Below are 16,176 nucleotides of genomic sequence, written 5' to 3'. Positions count from 1 at the left end.
TTTAGCAGTAAACATCGTTTTGACAGGAAAACTCATTTATGGTTAGTGAAATTTCTGAATGCATTTTTGATCCAACATCGTTTTTGCTCGGTATGTTTTTCTTAATATTTAATGTGTGATTACTATTTTGTTTCAGTTTCTTCTCATCTTGTGTATATACAAAGACATCTCTATGATTAAACAGATATTTCTTTGATAGAATGAATACCATCATAACCATTTGGATTCCAATTTCTAAATGTATTATTGGGTCTTTAATTAGATGGCAGAATCACAAAATTCAATTAATAAGTGATCATTTGGTTTCATTTAATAATTTTAACTATGGGCAATAATACATTATGGTATTTCATATATGCTCAGAAAAAATTGACAAAATGAAACCAAAGTGGCAGATACTAAGGGCATGATTAACTTTGGTTTCTTAGCCGGTGTTTTTAACTCATGATTTGACATTTTTTTATTTTTTTTTATACACTGATTTAAAAGTAGGAGAACTTCTTCATCCTAATTCCTATGAGATTTATCGGCTAAAAAACGGCTCTTATATCTTTTATTTAAGAGACGGTTCTTAGTTTTTCTTAGTTAAAATTTAAGAAAAGCTAAGAACCGTCTCTTAGCCGAAGCTAAGAACCCCAGTTAAGAGACTGTGGTTAATCATGGTATAAGGCTCTAAATGGTGATCAAGGGAATGAGTGAGAATAGTGAATTCTTTATCATTCCTTACAATTTACACCATTTACAAAGAATGTTTGTTCTTATGATTCCTCTACATTCCTTAACATTTAAGGAATAATAGATTACAATGATTCTTTATTAAATTAGGAAAAAAATAGTTTTTCCTTTTATTTTATTTTTTTCATTCTTTTTTTTTATTTCCCATATTTCTTTATTGATTACCAGTTAGGGCATCAGCAACTGTGAATCTGTGCACAAATTCTTAGAAATAGTAAATATAATTTTTTTATTGTTATTTTTTTTTTTAAGCTGAAAAAAAAAAGATGATCATTCAAGACCCACGAACAGTGACGATATTGCATAAGAATGAATCCTTAAGCAAGGATTATTTGAAACTTTGGTGACACAAAAAACCTAAAAACACGGCCCCACATAATTATTTTACACCCTCTGTTCCTGAAAATAAGATTTTCTAGAGTATGCACGCTTATTAAGAATTTAATAAATGTTTATAATTTAATTTATTTTTTTACTTTTTTATACACTTTTCAATAACTTTCCACCAATAAAATTTAATCAATTCAAATATTCTCAATTAATGTTCCTCAAAAGTATAAAAAAGTACCTTAACAATATAGAAAATCTATTTTTGTGGAACAAGAAAAAAATCTAAAACATCTTACTTTCAGGAACGGAGGTAGTATTAATTTTTAAACAGTTAAGGATTACTTTAAATCCTAAGTTGCAGGTGCTTAGAGTCTTAGGGAATGCAGTGTGCTTGGTGTCTGCCATACATATATTCCATGGGATGTTAGTAAACATAAGAATACGGAGTTGGCCAGATACAAAAAGGCACACATCCAAATTACCCTGTCTTTTTCTACCACAACCAAGTGTACGCCAACATTATATTATATCTTAAATCATTATATAATTATTTTCTCAGAAAAAAATGCAAAGTAACTTAAAAAAAATAAAATGCATATATTTTTGATGATTTTATGACAATTATGTTTTTAAACGATTAGATTTTGTATTTCTATTTCACTGAAAAGTTCATCATTCATTTAAAACTAGTGGCATAGCTCCTGCGCAAGCGCGGAGCCGGATACGTTATTGATGCATTGTATAATCTTATGTATGGGATTTTGTTTTTTTGTTTTAACTTTTGTTTTTTCGTGTTGTATATAATCTATATTATAATAGATTGATTAGGTTGATATGACAATAACCAGTGATTTCTTATGTGTTGATATTTCATATCTTATGTGTGGATGTCTAAAAGTGTTTCCGATTTATCTTCATGAATTCGACATCTAGCAACATTTTTTCCATGAATATGTCGGACAGAGACCCACATATCTGCTGAGATTCAACATCTGATACGCTGACTAATTGCCATCCTCATTAGCTATCCAGTAAATCTACAAGTTGTGCAAGTATAAGAAAATAATTATCTACCACAATTTAGAAACCCCAAACAATAGTGAAACCTTTTATTAGACATAGAGCAAGAGAATATACATAACCCTATAAATATAGTCAAGACGAGATCTTTTAACAGAAATAAAAAAAATGAATCTCCATGAGCTCCTCTCAGGTCTATGCGAACTCTCTTAGTCTGTCCAAGAAGATGTGTTTCTTTTTCATTGGTTGTTCCTGTAGTTGTCGGCTGTGTAAACGATTTTGTTCACCTGCTCCTTGAAACTACCAATGTGTTCTAATTCGGATTTGAAGCCTGGGAAATTAGTGAATCCCTCCATGGCGTACAAGTCTTAGTGGAAAACTTCGGAAAGTAGAAGAAACAACAAAGACAAGTTATATTAATCAAGTTTTCAGTAGGATTATGAAATTTTATCAATTTAAAGAGTTTCAATGATACGCGACGCTGAATAGAGCGGTTTAGAGTGTAATGGTTTATCATCGGAAGTGAGAGTTAAGCGACGAAGTGGGAGAACCCTAGGCCATAGCTTAGAGACGCTGAAAACGAATAGACAATTATGAGGCTTCTTTGGGTATGTCTGACGCATCAGCCATACCTTTTAAGGGTTATGTAGAAACTGGGTGCGATAGGCCGCGAGTTAATTAAAATGACCCAACAACCATTAATTCATTACATAGCCCTGTTCGAAAACTCACCGCCGAAGGCTGGAAAATCGCCGGAAAAACGTAACTCCGGCACCAACGGTGACGATTTAGACTAATTCAGTCCGAAAAATCAGGATTCTTAAAAAAAATTAATTTTACTCGTTTCATCCTATAATCGAGTAATATATATAAAGATTCATGATGTTTTCATGAAAATGGCAAAAACCAAAGAAATTGATGTATAACTCTTGAAAATTATGAGCCGTGGGAGTCAATATTGCTTTTAATTAAACTTAATCATAAAAACATGTAAAACACCAATGGTTTCTATTCGAATACGGGTTCGGGTTGTTAGCCTTTTTAAAGATGTGTAAACCACCGCATTAAATGATATTTATTGAAAGTTTTTACGAATAGATAATATATTAAAACAAAAGTATAAAGATGGATCCTACCAAAATAAATGAAATGATGAGGTGGACACCCTAAAAAATGAGCAAAAACTCAATCATTATAATATATATTTAAATGGTCATCAACTCTCATAGTAATAACAAAACAATAATAGTCATTGCTTTGCATTAATTTGCCAACTCTCTCTCTCTCTCTATTCTCCCGATTTTATCCCTCCACTCCTAATCTTCACAACATCTCCAATGGAAGCTCGGATCCATGGCAATGTACCTCAATTTCTGACCCAACACTTTCACCAACTCCGAATGGGGCTCCAAAAAAGCTGAGACCCGTCCGTTTTCAATCCGACCCATGACCCATCTCAACGCGACCCAATGGGCCCAACCAGGGACGGATCTGAGAATATGGGGGCCTTAAACATTTCTTAAGAACATTTATAAAAAAAAAATTATGATTTGGAGACCTTTACTCATATAATAATTGTCCAAAATTTTTGAGGGCCTAAGGCCAATGTTTCAATGGGATTGGTCCAGATCCGGCCCTGGGCCCAACCGTCCAAATCGCCTAAAACTTCAGTGTCTCTCCTGTCATCCTCACGGCGAAGCACCACCACGGGTGTAGAAACCCATAAAAAATGGTCGAGTATCTTTTAGGTGGTCGAGTCGCGGACGACCAGATTGTTGTTGTCTGAACCATGAGTCAAGTATGCCACCAGACAATGGTTAGAAAATGTGGTAGATTGATTCAAAGGATGTTTGAAGCATGACACTTTTGGAAGCACAATTGAAAGACCAGAAATTGGGGGGAAAACCCTAATTTCGGTATTACGGGATTATTCGAAGAAGCCGGAAGCTCAGAAAATATTGTCCCTCAAGATCAGAATCGAAGTGGAGTTTATTAAAAATATTCAGTTCATCAGAACAGGGGTATAAAAATATTTGAGATTGATCGCGGGACGAAAATTCACCGGAAGGGTCGAAATCAGACGAATGGACCGAGAAGCTCGAGGTGGCTCGATCTATGAGATCAGGACGTGGTGGCAACTGCCAGGCATGGTATGTGGCAAGGGAAGAATGAGGTGTTGCAGTAAAAATGATCACAGCATGCGGAGTGACACATAGAACCACGAGGTGGAACGGCCAAGCGCGAGATGTCGCGATGCATGCAATCGAAGCATGCGGCCAGCCATGTGTGAGATGGTGTCTCGACCTGCATGCACTTCAGTCATGCAGCAAGCCATCTGGACGTGGGTGTGTCATCCTGCATGAGACTGAGACATGCAGCCAGCCATGTGGAGCACGAGGTGTCGCCGCGCATGCGTCCGGAGCCATGTGAAGCGACCCACGGACTGCCACACGGCTTGAATCTGATTGGCTGCTTATGTCTATAAATATCCCACGACCCCCTCTCATTTGAACACATCCATAACACTTCAAAGTCAGTTCAAAACGTGAGAGAGAAAGGAAAGAAAGAAAGTTCGAGTTCCGATCGTTTTCGAGCTTTTAAGGCAGTTTTCGAGAACAGTTACTCTGCCGATTTTGAGTCATCACCTGGAGAAGGTTCTGTTCAAGTGAAGAGAGATCAGTTCTAGTGGAGACCAGTTCAAGACCAGTCTGGAAGTGGGTCTACTTGAGAAGTTCGAGAAAGGGTTCGGATCGCAGAAGTCGGGTTTGGGGTCAAGGCCACAGTCAACCAAAAACAGTGAGTTATAATCAATTGTTTGCTGAGTTGTTTTCATGTAGGGTCCCGTTACTTGGAAGTTGGATCATGGCAGGAGGGTCTAACTGAGTAACGGTTTGACTAGTTAATAATTGAGGTTATGTTGATTGAGTTGATGGCATGCTGGTTATTGCTTGAGAACCGTAGTAGCATGTTAATGGTTAGGTTGATTGGTTAGTTAACGAATTCGGAATGCTTAGATGATATCGCAAAATTGTGGATAGTTAGTTATTCTGGAATTAGTTTTATGCTAGATTCTGGAATATGATTGATTGTGTTAATTTACGATTAATACTAAGAACCTTGTGTTATTTTACCGGGTTTAGTATTAATCATATATTGGCCATATAGCATTTGTGTAACCCACAATGCTAGGCATGTTTGAGGTGGAATGTGTTGATTGTGTGATTAATACTAGGAACCTTGTGTTATTTTTACCGGGTTTAGTGTTAATCATATATTGGCCAATAGCATTTGTGTAACCCACAATGCTAGGCATATTGGGGTGAGTTAGTGTTCCTTCAGACCTCGTACCTGGCGGGTTCAAGGAAACCCCTTATTCGCTGGATCGGGAAGACTCAGATAGATGGGGTCATGGCCTATGGCTGAGTGATTACATGACGCTGTAATGTGGCAGTGACCCGAAGGACTGTGGGCTGTCGCACGATGACCCGAAGGACAGTGGGCCGCGGTCGGTTGAAAGTTCCTTCTTCTGGTCTTTGTAAAGGGAGATAGGATATTGCCGATAGTGAAGGAGGAACCTAACGTCACTAGGGCCCGAGTTTGTTATATATATATTATATCATGTTTTGCGTTGTTAAACCCTGGTTTAAGTCGACTTTGAGTTTGGTGATGAGCTAGTAATTAGCATAATGCTTGTTATCTTGCTATCGTTTACCGCTGCGTATTTCTGATATTGCTTATGTTATTGAATTGTGCTATTAGGTGAACCTCTCGCTTTAGATTGTTTGGGGTGGGATAGCGAGGGGTTGTATTTGTTAGTTGGGGATTGTAACTCGCTGAGTAATGCTAGATTACTCACTCCTCACTCGTTGTTGTTTTCAGGTAACCAGTAGCGAGCTTGTAGAGGTTGCGGGAAGTTAGGCTGGCTGGTGTAGATTTGCATCTTTTTGGTTAAAGAGTTTCAGACTATAAGTATGTACTTTCGCTTTCTTGGCATGCCACCACTTGTATTATATTTTGTGTGTTGTGAACCATATATTATATGAAATAAATAAAGCGAATGTTTTGTGAAAATGTCTTGTTGTTACTGATATTAGCTTGTCCAAGCTAACACAACGTCAGATTGGGGTACAGGTTGAGAAGCCTTAGGCTTTGGTCTGACGGGACGAGTTAGTGGGCGGACTGGCCTAGTTACTAATTTCACTTTTTGTGACCTTGGCTGGATTGCCCGTTAACCCGTCTTGTAGCGCTTCTGAACCTTGGTAGACGGTCTGGCCGTCGGTCATGTTCTTGTTTGATTGTTGGCCCGTGGTTCGACCTATACCTAGAACGGTTTGGGGGTGTTACAGAGGTGGTATCAGAGCATGGTTTCGTCCATGCGTGACACAAGTGCTTTTTGACGATTTTATCGAGTCAAAAGAGTCGCAAAAAGATGTTTAGGAAACCAGCCGCTTCCCGTAATAGGTTTAATAGGAATAGGACTTACCCTTTTGATTGTGTGCAAATGGCTAATCGCGGGACCGGTAATGATGGACGAGGTCGGATATGGGGAGAGGGTATGGATTGGACATACGGAGGATTGGGTTACAGATCAGATCAGGATAATGGAAATGACATTAGCGAGATGTTTGGACACGATAGGAACCCTCTGCAGAGAACAAGATCTTTTCATGTTTACGGTAACAGGACTAGAGTGAGAGAAGACAGTATGGCGAGCATTAGTCCAAGTCGTAATTGGGACCGGAGACATCAACATGATCAATCCGTTCAATAAACCCAAGGCCAAATCAGAACCGTGCCACCGAAAGACCACAAGATCAAGGAGCGGAAAATACCCTGAAGCTTTTACATGACGTGATGACCGAGGCACTTGGTAACCAAGGCAGGCGTACTCAACCCCTGAAGTTTCCAAGCTATTATCTACCATGAAGAACATTGGATCCTACAAGCTCAAAGGAGGATCCGATCCTATTGAAGCCGGCAAGTGGATTACTATGATGGAGAAGAACTTTGAGACTATGGACTGTCCGGAGGAGTATCAGAAGAAGATCACGGTGTACTATTTGGAAGGCGACGCAACAGCATGGTAGGACAGTATATACATGCAGCGTGGACACACCATCACATCATGGGAATTGTTCAAGGGAGAGTTTGAGAGGAAGTATTTTCCTCCAGAAGCGAAGCATCGGTTGGAGCGCCAGTTCATCAACCTTGTTCAAGGAGATAGGCCAATGAGGAGCTACGAATCTGCGTTCACAAGGTTGAGGCGACATGTTTTTGATGGGCGTGAAGATGAAGCAACTATGATCCGTAACTTTATGTACGGATTGAAGCCGGAGCTTGGAAGTCGTTTAGCTGGAAGCAACTTTAGCAGCTTATTTGAGTTGGTGGAAAAAGCTGTTAATGTTGAGACTGTGTTAGATGCAGAAAGGAAGACTATACAACATTCTGGTGGACACACCAAGTTTAGCCAAGGAGAAATGCCGAATTTCAACAAGGGTCCAAGATCTCACAAAGGCAAAGGGCGAGAATTTGGAGGCCAAGCCAACAATCGTGGTAACACTGGGGTATGTTACACATGTGATCAGCCGGGACATATTTCAAGGTTTTGTCCCAAAAACCAGCGGAATAACCAACGGAGTAACCAGCAGGTTTATTCATCGATAAGGATGGAAGATGTCACTTGTTTCTCTTGCGGTATGAAGGGCCATTATGCATCGTCATGTCCAAACAAGCCAATCCCTTTGACCCCTCTCGCGATCCGAGCTCCTCCTAGTCGTCCAGCAATTGAGCCAGCACCAAAGAAGCAAAACCTAGGAGGTAAAGTTTGTGCCTTAGGTTTAGAAAATCCAAACAATGCAGGACCGTCAAGCGGTCCCATCACAGGTATTGGGAGCTTAACCTCCTCTTTTTAGTGTATGGAATTTAGTTGTTGGAACCTACTAAGTATGCTGGTTAGGTATAGATTGCTTGATCGCTAGGTTGGGCGTTTAGAAATTTTGGTTTATGATTGATGGTTGTGCGAATTTTGATTAGTATGTTTGTGATTGAGATATTGTTGATTGAGTTACTGTGGCATGTACCATACATGTTGCTGGTAAACCCACACATGTATTGTTCGACTCAGGGGCAACACATAGTTTTGTGACCCCTGAAGTAGCTGCCCGGTTTTGGGATTGTTTTGTGGTTGATAGGATACACGTGGCCGTCTTGACCCCCGCAGACCGAACCCTTCAAGCAGATCAGTGTATCAAGAATGTTCCGTTGGTCATTCAATGCAAAGAGTTTGTGGCAGATTTGTTAGTCGTGCCTTTGGAAGGGTACAAAGTAATCCTTGGAATGGATTGGTTATCAAGCTATGGAGTTCAGATCGATTGTGGAAAGGGAAGGTTGTTGTTTGGCAGAGGTAAACGAACAGAGGTGGTATACTAGGGAATCAGTCCTAGTATGACCGTGTCGCTGGTAGCAGCAATGAGAGTACAAGATTTGTTTCAAGATGGGGAAGTATATTTGGGGACCTTATCGGTTAGCGGAGGAGCCACTAATGATGAAGTTAAGGTCGAAGACATAGAAGTGGTCCAAGAGTTTGAGGATATCTTTGCACCACTAAGAGAATTACCTCCACCTCGGAGTAATCCCTTTACCATTACTTTGGAGCCTGAAGCAAAACCTATAGCTAAGGCACCATATCGGATGGCACCAGCGGAGTTGGCTAAGCTAAAGAAGCAATTGAAAGATCTTTTGGAAAAAGGATTCATACGATCAAGCTCTTCACCTTGGGGAGCTCCTGTGCTATTTGTGAAGAAGAAGGACAGAAGCATGAGGTTGTGTATCGACTATCGTGGTATCAACAACATCACGATAAAAGATAAGTATCCTCTTCCGAGGATTGACGAGTTGTTAGACCAACTAAAGGGAGCTAGTTGGTTTTTGAATATTGATTTGGCATCAGGGTATCACCAAATTCCTATTGCCAAGTCAGACATCATGAAGACATCGTTTCGGACGAGGTATGGGCAGTACGAGTTTGTAGTTATGCCCTTTGGTCTCACAAACGCACATGCGGCTTTTATGCGTTTCATGAATGAAGTGTTTCACGACTACCTCGACAAGTTTGTGATCTTTTTCATTGATGACATCCTGGTGTACTCGAGAAGTAAGGAGGAGCATAGTGAGCATCTGAGACTGGTTATGGAGAGGTTACGAAATCAGAAGCTATTTGCCAAGTTTAGCAAGTGCTGGTTTTGGAAGAGAGAGATATGATTTCTAGGTCACATAGTATCAGGAGAGGGCGTGGCTGCTGATCAAGAAAAGGTCCAAGCCATACGGGAATGGCCTCAACCTACCACTGTGACGGAAGTAAGGAGTTTTCTCGGACTTGCGGGCTATTATCGGAAGTTTGTTAAAGACTTTTCCTCCATTGCAAAGCCTTTAACTAAACTTATCGGTAAAGGATTCCCTTTCTTATGGGTTAAAGAAACCAAGATGGCATTCAAGAAGCTGAAGGAAGCTCTCACGACCGCACATGTGTTACCTTTGCCCGAGCAAGGTAAACCTTACACGGTTTACACGGATGCTTCACGAGTTAGGTTAGGTTGTGTTCTTATGCAAGATGGACGAGTCATTGCATATGCTTCACGACAACTACGGAAGCATGAAGATAACTACAGTATACATGACTTGGAGTTAGCGACCGTGGTGTTCGCTTTGCAAATTTGGAGATCGTACTTGTATGGAGAAGAAGTGGAGGTATACACGGACCATCAAAGTCTTAAATACCTCTTCACTCAGCCAGATCTCAACCTGCGCCAGCGTAGGTGGGTGGAGTTTGTGGCAGACTACGACATAAAGGTTCGCTACCATCCTGGTAAGGCGAATGTTATTGCGGATGCTTTAAGTCGAAGAAAGTTGGACGCATATTTAGAGAAAGAAGTGGAGCTGTTGAAACAAGTGAAGTTGGTAGCTTTGGAAGGGCAGACAAGCGAGCCATTGGGACTTCAAGCGGTGAACCAGGCCAGCTTGATTCAGAGAATTCGAGGAGAACAACTTAAGGATGAGAAGCTATTGAAGATCGCTGAGGAACTCAGAGGACAAGGCGGGCCAAATAATGTTGGATACTACCTGGCGGAGGATGGAACCTTGCTAATTAATGGGAGAATCACGGTTCCTAAAGGACAAGGGCTGAGAGATGAGATACTAAGGATTGCACATCATTCTTTACTTAGTATCCATCCTGGAAGTTCGAAAATGTACAGAGACGTAAGAAGATGCTATCATTGGCCGGGCATGAAGAGATCAGTAGCACAATGGGTTGCTCAGTGTACAACTTGTCAACAAGTCAAGGTCGAGCATCAAGTTCCAGGAGGATTGTTGCAGAGTCTTCCAATACCTCAATGGAAATGGGACTCTATTTCCATGGATTTCATCACCGGATTACCCACCGCTCCAGGTAGATCGAACAACTCGATATGGGTGATTGTGGATAGGTTAACCAAGGTTACACACTTGTTGCCTATGCGGGACACTGATAAAATTGAAGTATTGGCCGAGTTGTACATCGACCAAATCGTGAAGTTACATGGAGTACCCTCAGACATCGTCTCAGATCGCGACCCTAGGTTCACGGCATCATTTTAGGAAGCACTACAAGAAGCCTTGGGAACTAAACTATTCAGAAGCACGGTGTTCCACCCAGAAACAGATGGCCAAACAGAGAGAACCATTCGGACCATCGAGGACATGCTTCGGATGTGTATTCTCGATTGGGCAGTAACTTGGGAGAAGAATTTACCGTTGGTCTAGTTCTCGTATAACAACAGTCATCATTCGAGCATAGGGATGGCTCCTTATGAAGCGTTATACGGAAGGCCATGCAAAATGCCTATGTGTTTGACGGAAGTGGGCGAAAGAAGAATGTTTGGGTCACCTATCGTTCAGGAGACCATGATTAAGCTAGAGACGATTCAGACCAACATGAAGAAGGCTCAGGACCGTCAGAAGAAGTACGCAGACCAGTCAAGAAGAGAGGTAACTTTCGAGATAGGAGATTGAGTCTATTTGAAGATTACTGCACAGAAAGGAAATGACAGATTTGGCAAGGTCGGGAAACTTGCGATCAGGTTCATTGGTTCGTATAAGATCATCGGGAAAGTTGGTGAGGTAGCTTACCGGTTGGATCTGCCATAGGATATGCGTCTACATCCTGTATTTCATGTTTCCATGCTTCGGAAACATGAAACATATACGGGATCCAAGTGCTGTTGAACCCGAGAGACTAGAGGAGTTGAGGACAAGCCTTACGTATCCGGAAGGACAAATCAGGTTGGGAGAACGGCATATTCGGAAGCTGAAGAATCGTGAGATTGCTCAAGTGCAAGTATTCTGGGGAAGACAAAACATGATTCATGTTACTTGGGAGGATGAAGCGAGGTTTAAAGTCGATCACCCGGAGTTCTTCCGAGAGGATGTTGTGATGGAAGAAGGAGGCCCCTCAGACCCTTAAAATTCAAAGAAGAATACTGTTAAGGGGGGGGGGGGGGGGGGGGAGGGGGGGGGAGAATGTAGAAAACCATTAAAGAAAAAAAAATGGTTGAGTATCTTTTGGGTGGTCGAGTCGCGGACGACCAGATTGTTGTTGTCTGAACCATGGTCAAGTATGCCACTAAACAATGGTTAGAAAATATGGTAGATTGATTCAAAGGATGTTTGAAGCATGAAACTTTTGGAAGCACAATTGAAAGACCCGAAATTGGGCGAAAAACCCTCAAGATCAGAATCCAAGTGGAGTTTATTAAAAATATTCAGTTCATAAGAACAGGGGTATAAAAATATTTGAGATTTATCGCGGGACGAAAATTCACCAGAAGGGTCGAAATCAGACGAATGGACCGAGAAGCTCGAGGTGGCTCGATCTATGAGATCAGGACGTGGTGGAAACTGCCAGGCATGTTATGTGGCAAGGGAAGCATGAGGTGTTGCAGTAAAAATGATCACAGCATGCGGAGTGACACATAGAAGCACGAGGTGAAACGGCCAAGCGCGAGATGTCGCGATGCATGCAATCGAAGCATGCGGCCAGCCATGTGTGAGATGGTGTGTCGACCTTCATGCACTTCAGTCATACAGCCAGCCATCTGGACGTGGGTGTGTCACCCTGCATGAGACTGAGACATGCAGCCAGACATGTGGAGCACGAGGTGTCACCGCGCATGCGTCCGGAGCCATGCGTAGCGACACACGGGCTGCCACACGGCTTGAATATGATTGGCTGCTTACGTCTATAAATAGCCCACGACCCCCTCTCATTTGAACACATCCAGAACACTTCAAATTCAGTTCAAAACGTGAGAGAGAAAGGAAAGAAAGAAAGTTCCAGTTCCGATCGTTTTCGAGATTTTTAGGCAGTTTTTGAGAACAATTACTCTGCCGATTTTGAGTCAGCACCTGGAGAAGGTTCTGTTCAAGTGAAGAGAGATCAGTTCTTGTGGAGACCAGTTCAAGACCAGTCTGGACGTGGGTCTACTTGAGAAGGTCGAGAAATGGTTCGGATCGCAGAAGTCGGGTTTGGGGTCAAGGCCACGGTCAACCTAAAACAGTGAGTTATAATCAATTGATTGCTGAGTTGTTTTTATGCAGGGTCCCGTTACTTGGAAGTTGGATCATGGCAGGAGGCCGGGTCTAACTGAGTAACGGTTTGACTAGTTAATAATTGAGGTTATGTTGATTGAGTTGATGGCATGCTTGTTATTGCTTGAGAACCGTAGTAGCATGCTAATGGTTAGGTTGATTGGTTAGTTAGCGAATGCGGAATGCTTAGATGATATCGCTAAGTTTTGGATAGTTAGGTATTCTGGAATTAGTTTTATGCTAGATTCTGGAATATGATTGATTGTGTTAATTTGCGATCAATACTAAGAACCTTGTGTTATTTTTCCGGGTTTAGTATTAATCATATATTGGCCATATAGTATTTGTGTAACCCACAATGCTAGGCATGTTTGAGGTGGAATGTGTTGATTGTGTGATTAATACTAGGAACCTTGTGTTATTTTTACCGGGTTTAGTGTTAATCATATATTGGCTGATAGCATTTGTGTAACCCACAATGCTAGGCATATTGGGGTGAGTTAGTGTTTCTTCAGACCTCGTACCTGGCAGGTTCAAGAAAACCCCTTATTCGCTGGATCGGGAAGACTCAGATAAACGGGGTCATGGCCTATGGCTGAGTGATTACACAACGATGTAATGTGGCAGTGACCCGAAGGACTGTGGGCTGTCGCGCGGTGACCCGAAGGACAGTGGACCGCGGTCGGTTGAAAGTTCCTTCTTCTGGCCTTTGTGGTAGGGAGATAGGATATTGCCGATAGTGAAGGAGGAACCTAACGTCACCAGAGTCCAAGTTTGTTATATATATTATATCGTGTTTCGGGTTGTTAAACCCTGGTTTAAGTCGACTTTGAGTTTGGTGATGAGCTAGTAATTAGCATAATGCTAGTTATCTTGCTATCGTTTACCGCTGCGTATTTCTGATATTGCTTATGTGTATTGAATTGTGCTATTAGGTGAACCTCTCGCTTTAGATTGTTTGGTGTGGGATAGCTAGGGGTTGTATTTGTTAGTTGGGGATTGTAACTCGCTGAGTAATGCTAGATTACTCACTCCTCACTCGTTGTTGTTTTCAGGTAACCAGTAGCGAGCTTGTAGAGGTCGCGGGAGGCTAGGCTGGCTGGTGTAGATTTGCATCTTTTTGGTTAAAACGTTTCAGTATATACTTTCGCTTTCTTGGCATGCCACCACTTGTATAATATTTTGTGTGTTGCGAACCATGTATTATATGAAATAAATAAAGCGAATGTTTTGTGAAAATGTCTTGTTGTTACTGATATTAGCTTGTCCGAGCTAACTCAACGTCAGATGGGAGTATGGGTTGAGAAACCTTAGGCTTTGGTCTGTCGGGACGTGTTAGTGGACGGACTGGCCTAGTCACAAATTGCACTTTTTGTGACCTTGGTTGGATTGCCCGTTAACCCGTCTTGTAGCGCTTCTGAACTTTGGTAGACGGTTTGGCCGTCAGTCATGTTCTTGTTTGATTGTTGACCGGTGGTTCGACCTATGTCTAGAACGGTTTGGGGGTGTTACAACGGGTTCTGCCTCTGTACCAGCGAGTGCACCAATTACTCTGTCAAATCGAGTCCCTGGAGAGGCCGTACCGACGATGTCGTGGCTGCCAGTATCAGACACGGTCTTCACCTTTCTCCATGGGATCGGAACGATGGATCTTACGTAAAGACACTGGGGTATAACGTGTTTTATCTGAGTCAAATAACCGAGTTGCTAACAAAGTAAGCTCCTTTTTCTCATATTGACGTCTGTTGGGTTCAAAAAGATTCGAGAAGAAACTCAACAAAAATAACAGTTTCAAGGACAGTTAAGAAGAGCAAGTAGCCAAGTAGTAAATGATTCAAATAAATAACCTCTCGAGGATTTACCATAATTAGTGTTGTCAAATAATATAACCATGCCATGCCACTGTCCTTGTTACTTTTAAAAGCAAATAAAAGATCAGTTTTGGTTGAGTTTGTGGAATTGAGGAAATTAAGGAGGGGTTATTGGGAGTTAAATTTTGAAAGAATTTTAAAATTTAGAGATTTCATTGTTATTGGTTTATGAACTCTTAAAATCTTATTAGAATCTTTTGTTATTGGTTTGTGAATTTTTAAATTCTACGGAAATCCTATGTTATTCAAAAAGTTTAGTTTTTATTGACTTTGTAATTCTATTAAACTATTTTGTTATTGAGACACAAATTCTCTCTAGTTTTACTCATAACACTCAATTTTACAAATATCACATATAGTCATAGGATTCTCAAAATCTATGTAACAAAAACACAAATACACAAACACAACAAGATTTTCTTACATTTTTATTGTCAAGTCAAAAATAATTGTAAAACGAAAAAAAGAAATTATTAAAAATAACAATTTAAAAAAAATCTTTCATGAAATATAACTATTTGATATTAAAATAAAATCATGAGAAAATTCATAGGTTGATCTTAAAAACTTTTAAACAAAAATCAAACAAGACAAATCAAAATGTCAAAATATTAAAAAAACCAAAATTATTATTTAATTTTCAGATAGTTCTATTTTATGAAAGAATTTAAAAATAATAATAATACAAAGATAAGTTTGGAAAGAAAAGTATATATGAAAATCTATAATAATCAATGATAATTTATACAATACATTGGGTAAGAATTCATCAAATCTACTTAACTTTTAAAAATTTATTAACTCTTAAAATTTTCAAACTCCACACAAATTCTATTTCCAATAGGTCCCCCTAAGATATTAAAATGGGCAATTCTCCTAAATAGACAATTTTCAAATTTTGGTCACAAAATAGATCACAAGGAGGATAGTGACCAAAATATTTCATTTAATAGGTAAAAGGATCCTAATACCCTAGATATATAAAAAAATAAAAATAAAAATAAATAAATAAATAAAAATAAATAAATAAATAATTTTTTTTATAGTTTTAGATTATATGTTTTCTAATTCGAACCTTTTTATAAAAAAAACAATTTTGAATTTTTTTTTATTTTTTTTTTCAAATTTTCTTTTTGTAATTCGAAAATAATTTTTGAAACTATTTTTAAAATTTTTATTTTCAAATTTTTAATATTTATTTTTTATTTTATAAAATTTTAAACCCAAATCCCAAATCTCAACCCCTTAACTCTAAACCCTAAGGTTTGGATTAGTTAACCTTAGGGGTATAAATGTATATTTACCTCTTCGATAAAACATTTTGGTAATTTTGATTTTTAGAGTCTATATTTGTGACAAAAAACGTTTTTAGCGCTATCTTAGGTTATTTCTCTATTAAAATCTGTGTGTGTTTTTTTTTAGAAATTCCAACATCCTAAATCGGTTATGTTAATCTAGCAGATGTTTATAGTAACAGATGTTGAAAACTGTTATCTGCTTTGATAGTTCTTCCAGTTCACGAAGCTCAAATCCTAAAGCTGGTAAACTCAGATTCATCAAATCACTTTGCTACATTTCTGATACATGAACTCCCAAA

General features: G+C 39.7%; 1 protein-coding gene across 1 annotated transcript; it reads left to right on the top strand.

The window, feature by feature from the left end:
• Positions 1-7,184: 7,184 nt before the first annotated feature.
• On the top strand, positions 7,185-8,514 carry LOC125585856. The gene is made up of 2 exons (XM_048755559.1): positions 7,185-7,968; positions 8,210-8,514. Exons 1-2 carry the CDS (start codon positions 7,185-7,187, stop codon positions 8,512-8,514), a joined length of 1,089 nt encoding a protein of 362 aa, XP_048611516.1.
• The last annotated feature ends 7,662 nt before the right edge of the window (positions 8,515-16,176 follow it).

The sequence above is a fragment of the Brassica napus genome, chromosome C4, assembly GCF_020379485.1.
Source record: "Brassica napus cultivar Da-Ae chromosome C4, Da-Ae, whole genome shotgun sequence".
NCBI classification, from domain to species: Eukaryota; Viridiplantae; Streptophyta; class Magnoliopsida; order Brassicales; family Brassicaceae; genus Brassica; species Brassica napus.
The sequence above is the reverse complement of the archived record's forward strand: the minus strand, read 5'-3'. Positions and strand labels throughout refer to the sequence as shown.